Raw genomic sequence first — 14,287 nt, forward strand, 5'->3', positions numbered from 1 at the left:
TTTATGTAGAAGAGGCTTCATTATCTCCCACACGATCCTGCTGCTAGTGGAGAGATCAGGAGAGCACCCAGGAGGATCAATAGTCCGGTCACGTCCTTCATAAATCCTAGAGGCAGTTGTATAACCGGACTCGCTTACACAAAGCTTATATAGCTTTATTCCATAAGGTGCCCATTTGGAAGGAAGATATTAGCAAAAAACTGAGTCTGCCATGAAAACTTAGGAGGGACTCGTCCACAACCACAACTGCTCTAGGGTATATTTTTCAATGAAACTCTTGATTTAGAAAATTTATAAGGGACCTTAGTTTGAACAAGCAGTCATGGTTTGGATCACTGCTTGGAGGCGATTGTGATTATCATTGAAGTTCAGGAACTTCATTATTCGTTTGCAACGTGACCTAGACATAAGTGTGGAATACACGGGTGTTACTTGTGTGGGATTTGTAGAACAATATGACCTAATTGTGGGCTTTTTTACAATAACCATATTTAGGGTTAGTCCCAAAAATCTTTTTATTTCATTCAAATTTGTTGGTGTCCAATCGCTTGCATGGACAGAAGATGGGTTCTGTCTTTTACACTGGGTGGCGTATAAATTAGTTTGGTGGACAATGTCATTAAGCAGTGTCACTTATGAATAAAAGGAAGAAGTCAATTTGAACGAAATCGTCTACTGTTATGCCAGGGGTGGCAGTAAAGGCATGAACTGAAGTGTTGCTGGCATTGTCACTGCCTTCAAAGTAATCCATTTCTGATGCTGTCTCAAACTCAGATTTTGACTGAATTAAGGCGTAGGCCTCCTCAGCAGTATATCACTTTCTTGCTATAATAACACAAAACATTTTTTATGCTTTTACTTTTTTATTTTATATATTATTGAAAAAAAAATGTCTAACTGTTCAAACGGTAGCAGTAACGAAACTAAATGTAACTTTATCTACGCTTTGTAAGTGAAGTAAGCACTAAGTGTTAACGTAAAAAAAAAGTATATAAACGTAAAAGAATGAACGGTTAATCACCCATGGTAATAGGCAACGGTAAAAATTACCACACCAAGTTCCTACCTGCCTATTCTAGGTAATCTCTTACACAGGTATATGGGGAAAAAAACCTTTTTTTATAGGTAGAGAACTGTGTATAGGAAGGGTTTAATAAGAGGTATAACTGGGTATATAAAGGGTTAATGAGTAGGGGGTAGTAATGGGCTGCTTGTACAATCAATCTTCCTTCTCTTCTCCTCACAAAGAAACAATGGGGCACATTTACTTACCCAGTGCCAAGTTTTGGGAGCCAATGCTGATCCTACCTGGACATGTGATCGCCGTGAGAACAAATTGCAAAGTTTATTTTGATTAGTTAGACAGTGAATCTACTGCCTCTTTTCCTCTCCTTACACATCGTGGCTTATTTACTAAGGCTATATTCACACTGCCGTTGCCCGCCCGTACCGTACCGGGCAACGGCAGTGTACGGGGAGAGGAGGAGGAGGTGAGCGCAGCTCACCCCCGCCCCTCTCCATAGCAACCTATGGCGCACGGCGCCGTATTACGGGGAAAGATAGGACAGGTCCTATCTTTCTCCCGGGTACGGAACGGTACGGTGCCGCACGTGTGCGGCACCGTACCGCTCCCGTAGGGTGCCGTGCGCCCATAGGAGTGTATGGGGGACGTATATCGGCCGTATATACGTCGGCCGTATATACGTCCCCCATACGTTCGTGTGAATGTAGCCTAAGGGTCGCGGATTTCATTGGACTGCTCACAGTTTTCGGGATTTGCACAGCTAACACAGGTATTTAACAGGTGCCAGCACTGGGATTGTGTCGTACGCGATTGGATTTGAGCACAGCTGTGCTGACTTCCATGCAACAGAAATTGGGGGACGTGTCGTCGGATGATCGACTGATTCAGACCGAGCAAGGGATTCAAATTGTGTCACAAGACAATGCACTTACATGCACCAGGAAGATGAAGGTGAACTCTGTCGGATCTGAGCGGGGAAGCGACACATGCAGGATATCGGGCGCACGATCTTAGTGAATCGTCGCACGGTGCATTATAGTTGGACAATGCACTTTCTGTGACCTCCAGCGGATTAGAGAAGTAGTGCTGTGTTGCACCCTTGTATAAAACATATGAGCAGTATTATGTGCTGTGCCCAGAAACTCAGCATATGAGTAGTAATACTGTGCTGTGCCCCGATATACAGCATATGAGTAATAGTACTGTGCTGTGCCCAGATATACAGCACATCAGTAGTAGTACTGTGCTGTGCCCAGATATACAGTATATGAGTAGTAGTACTGTGCTGTGCCCAGATATACAGTATATGAGTAGTAGTACTGTGCTGTGCCCAGATATACAGCACATCAGTAGTAGTACTGTGCTGTGCCCTGATATACAGCATATGAGTAGTAGTACTGTGCTGTGCCCAGATATACAGTATATGAGTAGTAGTACTGTGATGTGCCCAGATATACAGCATATGAGTAGTAGTACTGTGATGTGCCCAGATATACAGTATATGAGTAGTAGTACTGTGATGTGCCCAGATATACAGCATATGAGTAGTAGTACTGTGCTGTGCCCAGATATACAGTATATGAGTAGTAGTACTGTGATGTGCCCAGATATACAGCATTTGAGTAGTAGTACTTTGATGTGCCCAGATACACAGCATATGAGTAGTCATACTGTGCTGTGCCCAGATATACAGCATATGAGTAGCAGTACTATGCTGTGCCCAGGTATACAGCATAAGAGTAGTAGTGCTGTAATGTACCCAGATATACAGTATAGGAGTAGTAGTACTGTACTGTGCCCAGATATATAGCATAAGAGTAGTAGTACTGTGCCCCGGATATACAGCATAAGAGTAGTAGTACTGTGATATACCCAGATATACAGCATTTCTTGCACTGCAAGAAATTATGATTATTCTGGACTCTTTAAAAAAAATCTGCAATCTTCACTACTAAATTTTGGCAGGCCGGCCGTGACGTAGTTTTCCGCCAACATTACACTCCCTAGCAAATACATCATGAAGTCTAAGCCTCATGATGTATTCTCCTTGGCGGTGGGGGGACGGTGATAAATCTGCCTCTCAGATACTTTGTTAACTTACTAATGACAGCTCCTCATCTATAAAACGAAATACATCCAGATTACAACCAGAACATTTCTGTTGAGAAATAAAAAGAAAGAAGAACATTTTTTTAGGTCATCAGATATAATCAATACATTTTTTGCATATCTGTCTGTGTTATATATATAATATCATTTATTATGTGCGGTATACTGTATACAGCAGGGTTCTGTAATTATCTATGGGCATATGTCTGCCGTAGAGCCATTTAATGATATTTCATGGTTTTTTTTTCAGGATACTGCTTTTCAATCAATATCCTGTCATTGCCTTCCTTATATAGCTATGACACTGTGTGATATCATACAACTAAAGCAATTCAAATCAATGAAATATGGCTCTATGAGGGATCATTATAACTGTTACACTTGCTATTTCCAATATATAAAGCTGAGTGTATGTGTGTATGTCCGCTAAAGGAATCTGCACTGTCACACTTAAGATCACCAAATTTTGCACTGCCGCGCCCTGTGATCCACTTATTAACCATTGTGTGCTGCTGACGTGGCAATAATTAACCAATCACAACTCAGTTTCTATTTTGCCAAAGGCCATTAATATGATTTTTGAGCTCCGGCTGTGACTGGAGTATCAATCTGCTATTATCATTCTTCGTTTAAGGCAGCTTAAGTGTGAGGTGAGATGTTTTCCATTGCACCACTTATACCATATGTGATACTCCATGTCTTATCCACAGCTATAATCATCTATTTACCATCATCATCTGAGATGACTATAGCTCTGGCTGTGACAGGAATATCAATCTGATTGAGGTAATCTATGAGCTGATATGAGATCTATATTCCCAATTCTTATTTATATCATCTGTGATACTCCAGTCACACCCAAAGCTGCAGTCTCATCCTTGTCTTTATATACTCCAGTTGCATCCAGAGCTGAAATTATCTGTACAATTGCTTAATTTAATCTGTGTTGCTTATCTGTGGTATTGAATATAAGATTTGAAATGCTTCTATTAGTTTTTGATTTTTAATAATTAAATATATGTTTTTCATTGGTAATCTTTATGTGCATAATATTTTTATTATCCCATTCTATTTTGTTATAGCTAAGAGCAGTTATTTACTATCCCAGGCAATGCTAGTTGCATCAATTTTAAAAAATTTAAAAAACCCTCCCATGTCCCCATATCTCCTCCCCCCATTGCTACTTCCCCCTTTCTAGAATTTTACACATGTCTGCCCCACTCCTCACTGGCCATTCTAATATGTAAATGATTTTGTGTATTTGTATAACTGTATAAATACATATTTATAGCATAACTTTAACAATTCGAGTAAAAAAGCATAGATATAATGCCAAACTAGCATTCATGGTGTCTACCACCAGTATGTAAAGTATCTTAAAGGGGACAGTGAAGGAGGGAGGAGGTAAAAAATTGTGACTGCTTATTATACTAAAACATAACTTATTTTAATCAAGTAAAATCTTATGCACCGATCATTAATAACACAAAGGCGTAAAAAGCGGCATCTAAGCCTAGATGTAAATAATACAGATAAGGCACAAAGTAGAGAAAAAAAAAGTTGAAGGAGTGGCACAGTGGTATATTGGATTAAGATCCGTGTGGGTGCACGCTTCAGGGAATCTGGCTCAAAAGACCCTTGCGTATATAAATCCGACAACAGGGAAGCAGCACTTCAAGTTAAGTAGTGGTATTTATTTCACCAGTGGAAAAAGATACAACGTTTCAGCTATCTCAATGTAGCCATTTTCAAGTATACCAAACAATGATACAGGGCGGGTTTATATCCCCCGCAGGATGTGACATCATCAGTGAGAAACAATACAATCAAACATATACATTTTAACCCTATATGGGTGTGTTCAAACGTCCAATGTGATACATGTGTATACAAATCCGTGTTCATAACAATTTACACAATATAGCGCAACATGCTACCCGGCGTACCACCCAGCCAATTGTTCATAAATAACGACACAGCGCGTCCTTGGACATGCATTTTTCAAGGGGACCAAGGGTCTGCACAGGGAAGCTTGGCCAAATACCTGGAAACCTCAGAAAATGATGGAAACACCACGGAAATGGACAGGAAACAGCAGGGGCAGCATGCATGGATGCCTCTGAGGCTGCTTAATTGCACCATTATGCCAAAATTATGGGCAACAGCATGGCGATGACAGAGTGACTGAATGACGCATCTAAAACATCCAATAATTGACCCTGACACTATAGAAGAAGGCATGCAGAGGCAGCGGCAGGCTAGAGAGTGGCATGGCGACATACGCCAAATGGACTCAGGCTTAGAACCAATTTAAAAAATTCCTTTTGGCGAGGATAACGTGTAGCACTGTATGTATCAGTAATTTGCCTGGTTAAGGCGGCAGAGAGGAAACAAAGGAGGTGAGCAAGAAGCGCTGAAATGATTTCCTATGTGAACAAAAGGTTGACGGTATATTTAGTCGATAACACAGCATGGTGGCAACATAGTGGCCAAGTTCCATAACGTATCTGGTGAAACACCCGAAAAATGAGCCTGACACAGCTCGTTTGATAAGGGGACGACATGTGGAGGAAGCCATGGAGACTAATTCCATGATTAAGAGTGACAGTATGGGGCATCCATATTGCGCTGCTATGATTGAAAATTCAGGTCTCCAGCATGGCGGCGACAGAGGCGCCGAGTTCCATTATGTATCTGGTGAAACACCTGAAAATTCTGCCTGACACAGCTCGTTTGATAAGGGGATGATGTGCTGCATATCCTCTCGTGCTCCAGCGTCTGGGGTATAGAGAGTTGAAAGTTGCGCATGGAGACATTGGTGGATGCTGTGGAGGATCGTGGAGGCAAAATGGACAGGAAACAGCAGGGGCAGCATGCATGGATGCCTCTGAGGCTGCCTAATCTTGGGATGGAGTTGGCGGTCCGCTGCCAGGCGAGCTTTCGCCTGTACAAGCCCCTGTTTCTCGGCTCCTCCCCACCCAAAATGGGTCTGGGGGCCAGAAGCGTTTACTTTGAAAAAATTATAATTTTCAAAGCAGGCGGGGTCGTTTGAATATTTCATCTAGGAATAATGGAATAGCATAGCGGTTCTATTTTTAATTGTTTTTTTCGGAAATGGTTCCATGATTAAGAGCGAAAGTATGGGGCATCCATAATGCACTGCTATGATTGCAACTTCAGGTCTCCAGCATGGCGGTGACAGATGGGCCGAGTTCCATTACGTATCTGGTGAAACACCTGAAAATTCTGCCTGACACAGCTTGTTTGATAAGGGGATGATGTGCTGTATTTCCTCTCGCGCTCCAGCGTCTGGGGTATAGACAGTTGAAAGTTGCGCATGGAGACATTGGTGGACGCTGTGGAGGATCGTGGAGGCAAAATGGACAGGAAACAGCAGGGGCAGTATGCATGGATGCCTCTGAGGCTGCCTAATCTTGGGATGGAGTTGGCGGTCCGCTGCCAGGCAAGCTTTTGCCTGTCCAAGCCCCTGTCTCTCAGCTCCTCCCCACCCAAAATGGGCCTGGGGGCCAGAAGCGTTTACTTTGAAAAAATTATAATTTCATCTAGGAATAATGGAATAGCATAGCGGTTCTATTTTTAATTGTTTTCTCAGAAATAGTTTCATGATTAAGAGCGACAGTATGGGGCATCCATATTGTGCTGCTATGATTGCAACTTCAGGTCTCCAGCATGGCGGCAACAGATGGGCCGAGTTCCATTATATATCTGGTGAAACACCCGAAAATTCTGCCTGACACAGCTCGTTTGATAAGGGGACGATGTATGGAGGCAGTAAAGTAGTAGTAGATTAAAGGTGCTGCAGTTAAAACTATGTTAGTTGGATCTTGGGATGGAACTGGAGGTCCGCTTCCAGACGAGCTTTCTCCTGTCCAAGCCCCTGCCTCTCGGCTCCTCCCCACCCAAAATGGGCCTGGGGGCCAGAAGCGTTTACTTTGAAAAAAGTATAATTTTCAAAGCAGGCGGGGGCTACAAACAGCACTTCTAAGAACCTTTTGTATAAGATCAAGTGTAGTACTGTTCTTATAAGTTTTGGTTATGGTGGGTGAGGGGAATGTAAACAGATGTTCAAGAAGCGCTGAAATAATATTGGTAAATGATAAAAGTTTAGCAGTATATTTTGTGGATAACACGGCAGGGTGGCGGCAAAGTTAACAAGTTTGATGTGGAAGCCATGAAAACAACCCAAAATTCTGCCTGACACAGCTCGTTTGCTAAGGGGACGATGTATGGAGGCAGCTATATGGACGACTTTGGGAGGCAGCTATGGAGATGATGTGTGGAGATAGCAATGGAAACAACGTGTGGAGGCAGCTATAAAGATGATGTGTGGAGGCTGCCATGGAGGCAATTAAATTTAGCTAGTGCCTGTATGTGGCAGTCCAAAAAAGTTTTCAAACCAGAGGAGCAGGTAGGTGGTCTTCCAGAAAAATTAAATAGATTGAGTGCCTGTATGTGGCACTCCCAAAAAATTAAATACAAAGAGTACTATAGCTAGAGCCATTTGGCCCTGGCAAAAAATAGCCAGTTTCCTGTGCTTTAGTGTACAAAGAGGAGGAGAAGGAGGAAAATGAGAAGGAGGAGTGTATACATTATTCAGGTTGAGCTTCTTTCACCTGGTGGAGAATGGTGGATGAATTTATTCATCTTGATAAGCGTCAGCCTGTCAGCGCTGTCAGTCGCCAGGCGTGTACGCTTATCGGTGATGATGCCACCGGCTGCACTGAAAACCCGCTCAGACAACACGCTAGCGGCAGGGCAGGCAAGGACCTCCAAGGCGTACCGCGCCAGTTCGTGCCACATGTCCAGCTTTGAAACCCAGTAGTTGTAGGGAGCTGTGTGATCATTTAGGACGATGGAATGGTCAGCTACGTACTCCCTCACCATCTTTCTGTAAAGATCAGCCCTACTCTTCCCGAGACTGGGGACAGGTGACAGTGTCTTTCTGTGGTGACATAAAACTGGCAAAGGCCTTGTAAAGCGTACCCCTGCCAGTGCTGGACAAGCTGCCTGCTGGCCTACTCTCCCTTGCTACTTGTCCCGCAGAAGTACCCCATCTGCCGCTAGCCCATTCAGAAGGGAAATACTATTTCCGCTTGTGCACCAGGGCCTGCTGGTATTCATGCATTCTCACACTCCTTTCCTCTCCAGGGATGAGAGTGGAAAGATTTTGCTTGTACCGTGGGTCCAGGAGAGTGAATACCCAGTAATCGGTGCTGGAATAAATTCTTTGAACGCGAGGGTCACGGGATAGGCAGCCTAGCATGAAATCTGCCATATGCGCCAGAGTACCAACCCGCAAGAATTCACTCCCCTCACTGGCCTGACTGTCCATTTCCTCCTCCTCTAACTCCTCCAACTCCTCTTCTTCTTCACATACACGCTGAACAGTGAAGGACTGAGCAATGCTCCCCTCTTCTGTCTCGCCAACATTCGCCTCCTCATCCTCCTCCACCTCCTCCGATATTCACTGAGAAACAGACCTGAGGGTGCTATGGCTATCAACAAGGGAATCTTCTTCCCCCGTCTCTTGTGACGAGCGCAAAGCTTCTGACTTCATGCTGACCAGAGAGTTTTTCAACAGGCCAAGCAGCGGGATGGTTAGGCTGATGATGGCAGCATCGCCACTAACCATGTGTTGACTCCTCAAAGTTACTCAGCACCTGACAGATGTCAGACATCCACGTCCACTCCTCATTGTAGACTTGAGGAAGCTGAGACCTGACTACCAGTTCTGGTGGAAGTTGACATCTGGCAGTCTACAATCGCTCTGCACTGCTGGTAAACTCTGGATAACATGGTTAATGTTAAATTCCACCTCGTGGGCACATCGCACAACAGTCGGTGAGCGGGCAGTTGGAGGCAGCGCTGCGCTGCCCTGAGAGTGGCAGCATCTGTGCTGGACTTCCTGAAATGCGCACAGATGCGGCGCACCTTCGTGAGCAAATCAGACAGATTGGGGTATGTCTTGAGGAACCGCTGAACTATGAGATTTAACACATGGGCCAGGCATAGTAGGCCTGAGAGACCTGGACCGAGGTAGGCCCCGCAATCCTCGGCGTCGTCAGTATATGACCAGCCCCAGGGTCAGACTCGGTCCCAGCCTCCACCAAGTTAACCCAATGTGCCGTCAGTGATATATAGTGGCCCTGCCCAGTAGCACTCGTCCACGTGTCCGTGGTTAGGTGGAACTTGTCAGAAACGGCGTTGGTCAGGGCACGGATGATGTTGTCTGACACATGCTTGTGCAGGGCTGGGACGGCACATCGGGAAAAGTAGTGGCGGCTGGGGACCGAATACCGAGGGGTGGCCGTTGCCATGAGGTTGCAAAAGGCCTCGGTCTCTACCAGCCTATAGGGCAGCATCTCCAGGCTCAGTAATTTGGAGATGTGGGCTTGGGCGTGTGGGTGAGTTGCACTGTATTTCCTCTTGCGCTCCAGCGTCTTTGGTATAGAGAGCTGGACGCTGCACATGGAGACATTGGTGGATGCTGTGGAGGATCGTGGAGGCGAAGGTGTGGTTTTCGCACGGGAGGTGTTTGGGCCGGGGTCCTGGGCAGGGGGCTGACTAGCAGAGACAGCAGATGACACAGGGGAAGGAGCAGTGGTGTGCCCGGCCGGAGGTGAATGGCCTTGGTTCCATTGAGTGGGGTGTTTAGCATTTATATGCCTGTGCATACTGGTGGTGGTTAAACTGGTAGTGGTGGAACCCCTGCTGATCCTGGTGTGACACAGGTCTCACACCACAGTCAGTCGGTCATCCGTTGTTTCTCTAAAGAACCTCCAACCTTCCGAAAATCTAGCCCTCGCCACGGGAGCTTCACTACGTGAAACATTTGGTGCTGATGCACCAGCTCTGGCCCTGCCTCTCCGTCTGGCCCCACCACTGCCTCTTCCAACCTGTTCTCGTCGAGGACTCGCCTCCGTCTCAGAAGCCTGTGTTCACCCGGCCTATCAACCCAGCTTGGGTCTGTCACCTCATCATCCTCCGATCCCTCAGTCTGCTGACCCCCAAAGACTTCCTGCCCTGACAAAAACTTCACCGCTGTCTGACAACCATGTCTCCTCATCGTCCGACACCTCTTTACACACTTCTTTCACTACGTCAACAATGTCATCATCACCCACAGACTGCGACCGGTGGAAAACCTGGGCATCAGGAAAGAGCTCAGCAGCAACCGGACAAGTGGTTTGTGACTCTGGAAAGGGTCCAGAAAACAGTTCCTCAGAGTATGCCGGTTCAAATGCCAAATTTTCCTGGGAGGGGGCAGACTGGGGGGAAGGAGGCTGAGCTGGAGGAGTGCTGATTTCGGTGACATGGGTGGACTGCGTGGAAGACTGACTGGTGGACAAATGGCTAGAAGCATTGTCCGCAATCCACGACATCACCTGTTCACACTGTTCTGGCCTCAACAGTGCTCTACCACGAGTCCCAGTAACTTTAGACATGAACCTAGGGCAGTGATGGCGAACCTATGGCACTGATGCCAGAGGTGTCACTCAGAGCCCTTTCTGTCGGCACTCAGGCCATCAGCCCAGGACAGAGTTCACCAAACAGGACCAAATCCATTAAATTTTCCCACAGTCACAGGCAACTTATAAGATGTTGCTCTCAGCACTATTTTACAGCGACACTTCATTGACTGTTTGGAACTGCTTGAAAAGTGAGAAGGTGTTGACAGAACTGCATTATCTTTGGAGCTCATCCTGCCGGACCTAACATTCTTCCTGTACAGAGAGACCCGGGAGCGAAGCTACAATGATAGTCTGAATTTGCCCTCCTTCTCTCAACTGTATTGGTGGCCTCAGGCGGCCGATACAATTAAAGAAGTGGAAGAACAGGTAGCAATAAGTTATTGCTTAAAATGGCACGTTGGCACTTCACGGAAAATAACTGGAGTTTGGTTGTAGTTTGGGCACTCGGTCTCTAAAAGGTTTGCCATCACTGACCTAGGGAGTATAGCTCTGCGGCGTTCCCCTGCTCCCTCATCAGCAGGTGGTGTCTCACCTCGCCCAGGACCACGGCCTCTGACCCCTGCAGTAGTTGAACGCCCACGCCCTCGTCCTCTACCCCTACCCCTAGCCCTCGGGTTCAACATTTTCAAAATTAAAGTGTAAACTGTAAATTCTTTTGTGGTTTTTTTTGTGTGTTTTTTTGGTTTTTGTGTTTGTTTTTTTTTTAACAAAACAATCAGAAATCACACAGCAACCACAAAAGATGATGATGATTGCTATGGCTAGTTTCTAACCTACTCTGACAGCACACAACTGGATTTTGTGGTGTGCCTGTCACTTTAAGTTTTGAAGAAAAAATAAATAAATTGGCAGACTGTGCATAATTCAATCAAACCCCTAATAAATTGTCCCACTTAGGTGTTTGAGATGGATATGTGTGTCACTAAAAGCTAAATATAACGTTTGCAAGTCTCCCTGCAAATTCGTCGCAATATGGTACTAGCTGCACTACTACTGCCTGCAAGTCCAGCCACAAGCAAAGAGAAAAAAAATATTCTAGCCCTAACAAGGGCTGTTGGGTTCTTGTAGACTCACTCCTGCCTAACAGCTAATATAACACCCTAACGCTATCCCTGCAGCAGCAGCAGCTCTCTCCCTAATGGCATCCAGACAGAGAATGATCTGAGCAGCACGTGCAGGGGCTAGTCTATTCCAGGGTCACCTGATCAAGCCAGCCAACCACTGCTATCGACGTGTAAGGGTACCACGTCATGCTGGGTGGAGTGCAGAGTCTCCTGGCTTGTGATTGGCTCTGTTTTTGGCCGCCAAAAAGCAAAACAGCGGGAGATGCCATTTTCTCAAGCTGGCGAGTGTGTACGCTCATCTCTAGACATGTCCTATCTTTCTCTGAAATACAGTGTCGTCGCCATATATTCCTATGGAGAGGGGCATATATTCCCTCTCCTCTCCCAGGCGCTGCCGGGTGCCTGGCGTGCTACGGTATGGTGGCCAACGGCAGTGCGAATAGCCTAAGGAGGACTGTTCGTACCGTACTACTGCAGTCGGATGTGGGAAACTGTCAGTGAGCCAATAAGTATTAATATCTTGGCTGTGTGTGGACAGGATAATTTTCTTCTGTCACATCTAAGCAGAGATCAGACGCTGCATCTGGTGTGTCAGTAAGAAATACCAGCAGAGATGCCGCAGGGAACAAGTGCATTGCTAAGTATCCTGTGAGCGGAGAGTCCGCACAGAGCAGCTCTGGTAAGTTACTGCTTGTTCACTATTTAGCTGTCACTTATTTTCTTAGCGTATACCAGCAATCTATCTTAATTACTGCTGACAGTCACACAGCTCAAAGGAGTTGCGTGTGTAACGCGATCTTACATATCAGAGTGTAAGAACACAATTCGGTAGAGTATTACCCGTCTGGGAATGACACATCTACATTAACGTTATCTGAAATAATAACATTTGCCCTAAGCTACATCTATCTTTTTGTGTCCCAACCTGTATTCTCCGAGACAACCCGGCTTCTTCTAGGCGCTATTTAGCATTATCATTATATTGGGGAATATTTATTCTAAAGTGTCAATCGTATATATAGTACAAGGGGACGTCTCCTCAGAAGCCCTGCTACTGGTAATACAGCAGCTACATCGCTCTATCTATATGCATTTAGGTTTAGATGGTGCTTTTTATACCTACGTATTATTAATGTTTGGTGCATAACATTTTACTTGAATAAAATAAGGATATGTTTTAGTATAATAAGCATTCACTACTTTTTCCCTCCCCCCCCCCCCCTTTAGGATAACTTCACCAATGTAAATGTGATAACACCACATCTTGTGGATTCACTGACTTACCAGCATGATTGTAAGTTTTTTGGTAGCATTCTTATAATAATCCTGGCTGTGTGCAAGCTGTGGGATAACAATCAAGAAAGAAGAAAATAAATATATGTTCAATTATATAACTAACAAACACATTTTTATTATTGATATTGAAGATTTGCAAAGATGATATATTTACCTTATTATCGTATTCACAGAGAAAAATTGCCAGATTTTCAGAAAAATATGGAGCATGCTAGTTAAGAAAAGACAATATGAATATATTAGTCAATGTTGAGCAGAGCTACATGACCAGATCATAAATGTACAAGTTTTCATATGTAGAAAATAAATAAAAATAAAAGAACTCCTGTTTTTTTACCACATCAGCCAGACATTCCTGACCATAAAATGGCTGCAGATGGAGGGTCATGTGATCTCTAACTGTCCATAAATAATTGACTTTCCAGGACCTTATGATAATATTCATGAATATAACATTAAGGTCCTGGCAGGGTGATTGCTCATGGACAGATGAACCTCCATCTCCGTCCATTTTATAGTCAGGATTGTCTAACAGATGAGGTAAAAGACAGGAGGCTTCACTTTACATGAAAGCGGAGCAGAACTTTTAATAGATGGATATTGGTAAACTATCTTATATCCTGCCCCCTACATTTACACATACAGGCAGATATGGGTCACATACAATCCCCTGCTTGTGTCCCATTTCAGGCACATAAAGTCTTAATATACATTTAGTTCTGAAAATAATTGTTTTATATATTAGTCATTATTTAAACTTACATTTCTAGCAAATTCCAAGCACTGAGAATTTAACAGTGTAATTCCTGAAGTACTATAACACCACTCTATGGAAACATAAATAAAATAAGAAATAAGAAAAGTCAGCTGAATATACATATACTGTATGTATGATCCATAGATTATATTAATACATCTAAATTACAATGTATTATATCTACATACCATGAGCCAGGCTGAGACCGGCCAGTGCAAAGAGTATGATGATCTTCATTCTGGAGATTGTGGAGCTCAAGGTGTGAACGGTCACTGCTCTTCTTTTCCAGGATAAAATGAGGTGACATCTCTAAGATCTCATGATGGCACTGCCAAAGTTGGAAATGATCCTAAATTCCAGGAGCTTTGATGCCGGAATTATTTTAATCCTGTCTGTTAGTATAGTAAAGACAACATTAAACATATGCCAAAATTTGACATCCGGCTTTTAGTGTAAACAGTAATGAAACATAAGGAAGATTTTACCCTTTAGTTTTCTGTTTGTCATATTTTGTCCTAATGAAATAATTGTGTAGGATAAATGC

The 14,287-nt window shown here is 44.3% G+C and overlaps 1 protein-coding gene across 3 annotated transcripts in view; it reads right to left on the bottom strand.

Annotated features, from left to right (window-relative positions):
• Window positions 1-14,070, bottom strand: part of LOC140103957 (ranaspumin-like) — a 53,410-nt gene extending 39,340 nt beyond the window's left edge. For all 3 annotated transcript variants that reach the window (XM_072127272.1, XM_072127271.1, XM_072127273.1), the window contains exons 1-5: window positions 13,932-14,070; window positions 13,749-13,813; window positions 13,141-13,197; window positions 12,975-13,031; window positions 3,126-3,182 (exon numbers count right to left, since the gene is read on the bottom strand). In XM_072127272.1, the coding sequence (XP_071983373.1) occupies window positions 3,126-3,182; window positions 12,975-13,031; window positions 13,141-13,197; window positions 13,749-13,813; window positions 13,932-13,980 (285 nt within the window). In that variant the 5' untranslated portion in view covers window positions 13,981-14,070. The remainder of the gene's footprint in view (window positions 1-3,125; window positions 3,183-12,974; window positions 13,032-13,140; window positions 13,198-13,748; window positions 13,814-13,931) is intronic.
• Window positions 14,071-14,287: the final 217 nt, after the last annotated feature.

Source organism: Engystomops pustulosus, chromosome 10, assembly GCF_040894005.1.
Source record: "Engystomops pustulosus chromosome 10, aEngPut4.maternal, whole genome shotgun sequence".
Classification (NCBI taxonomy): Eukaryota; Metazoa; Chordata; class Amphibia; order Anura; family Leptodactylidae; genus Engystomops; species Engystomops pustulosus.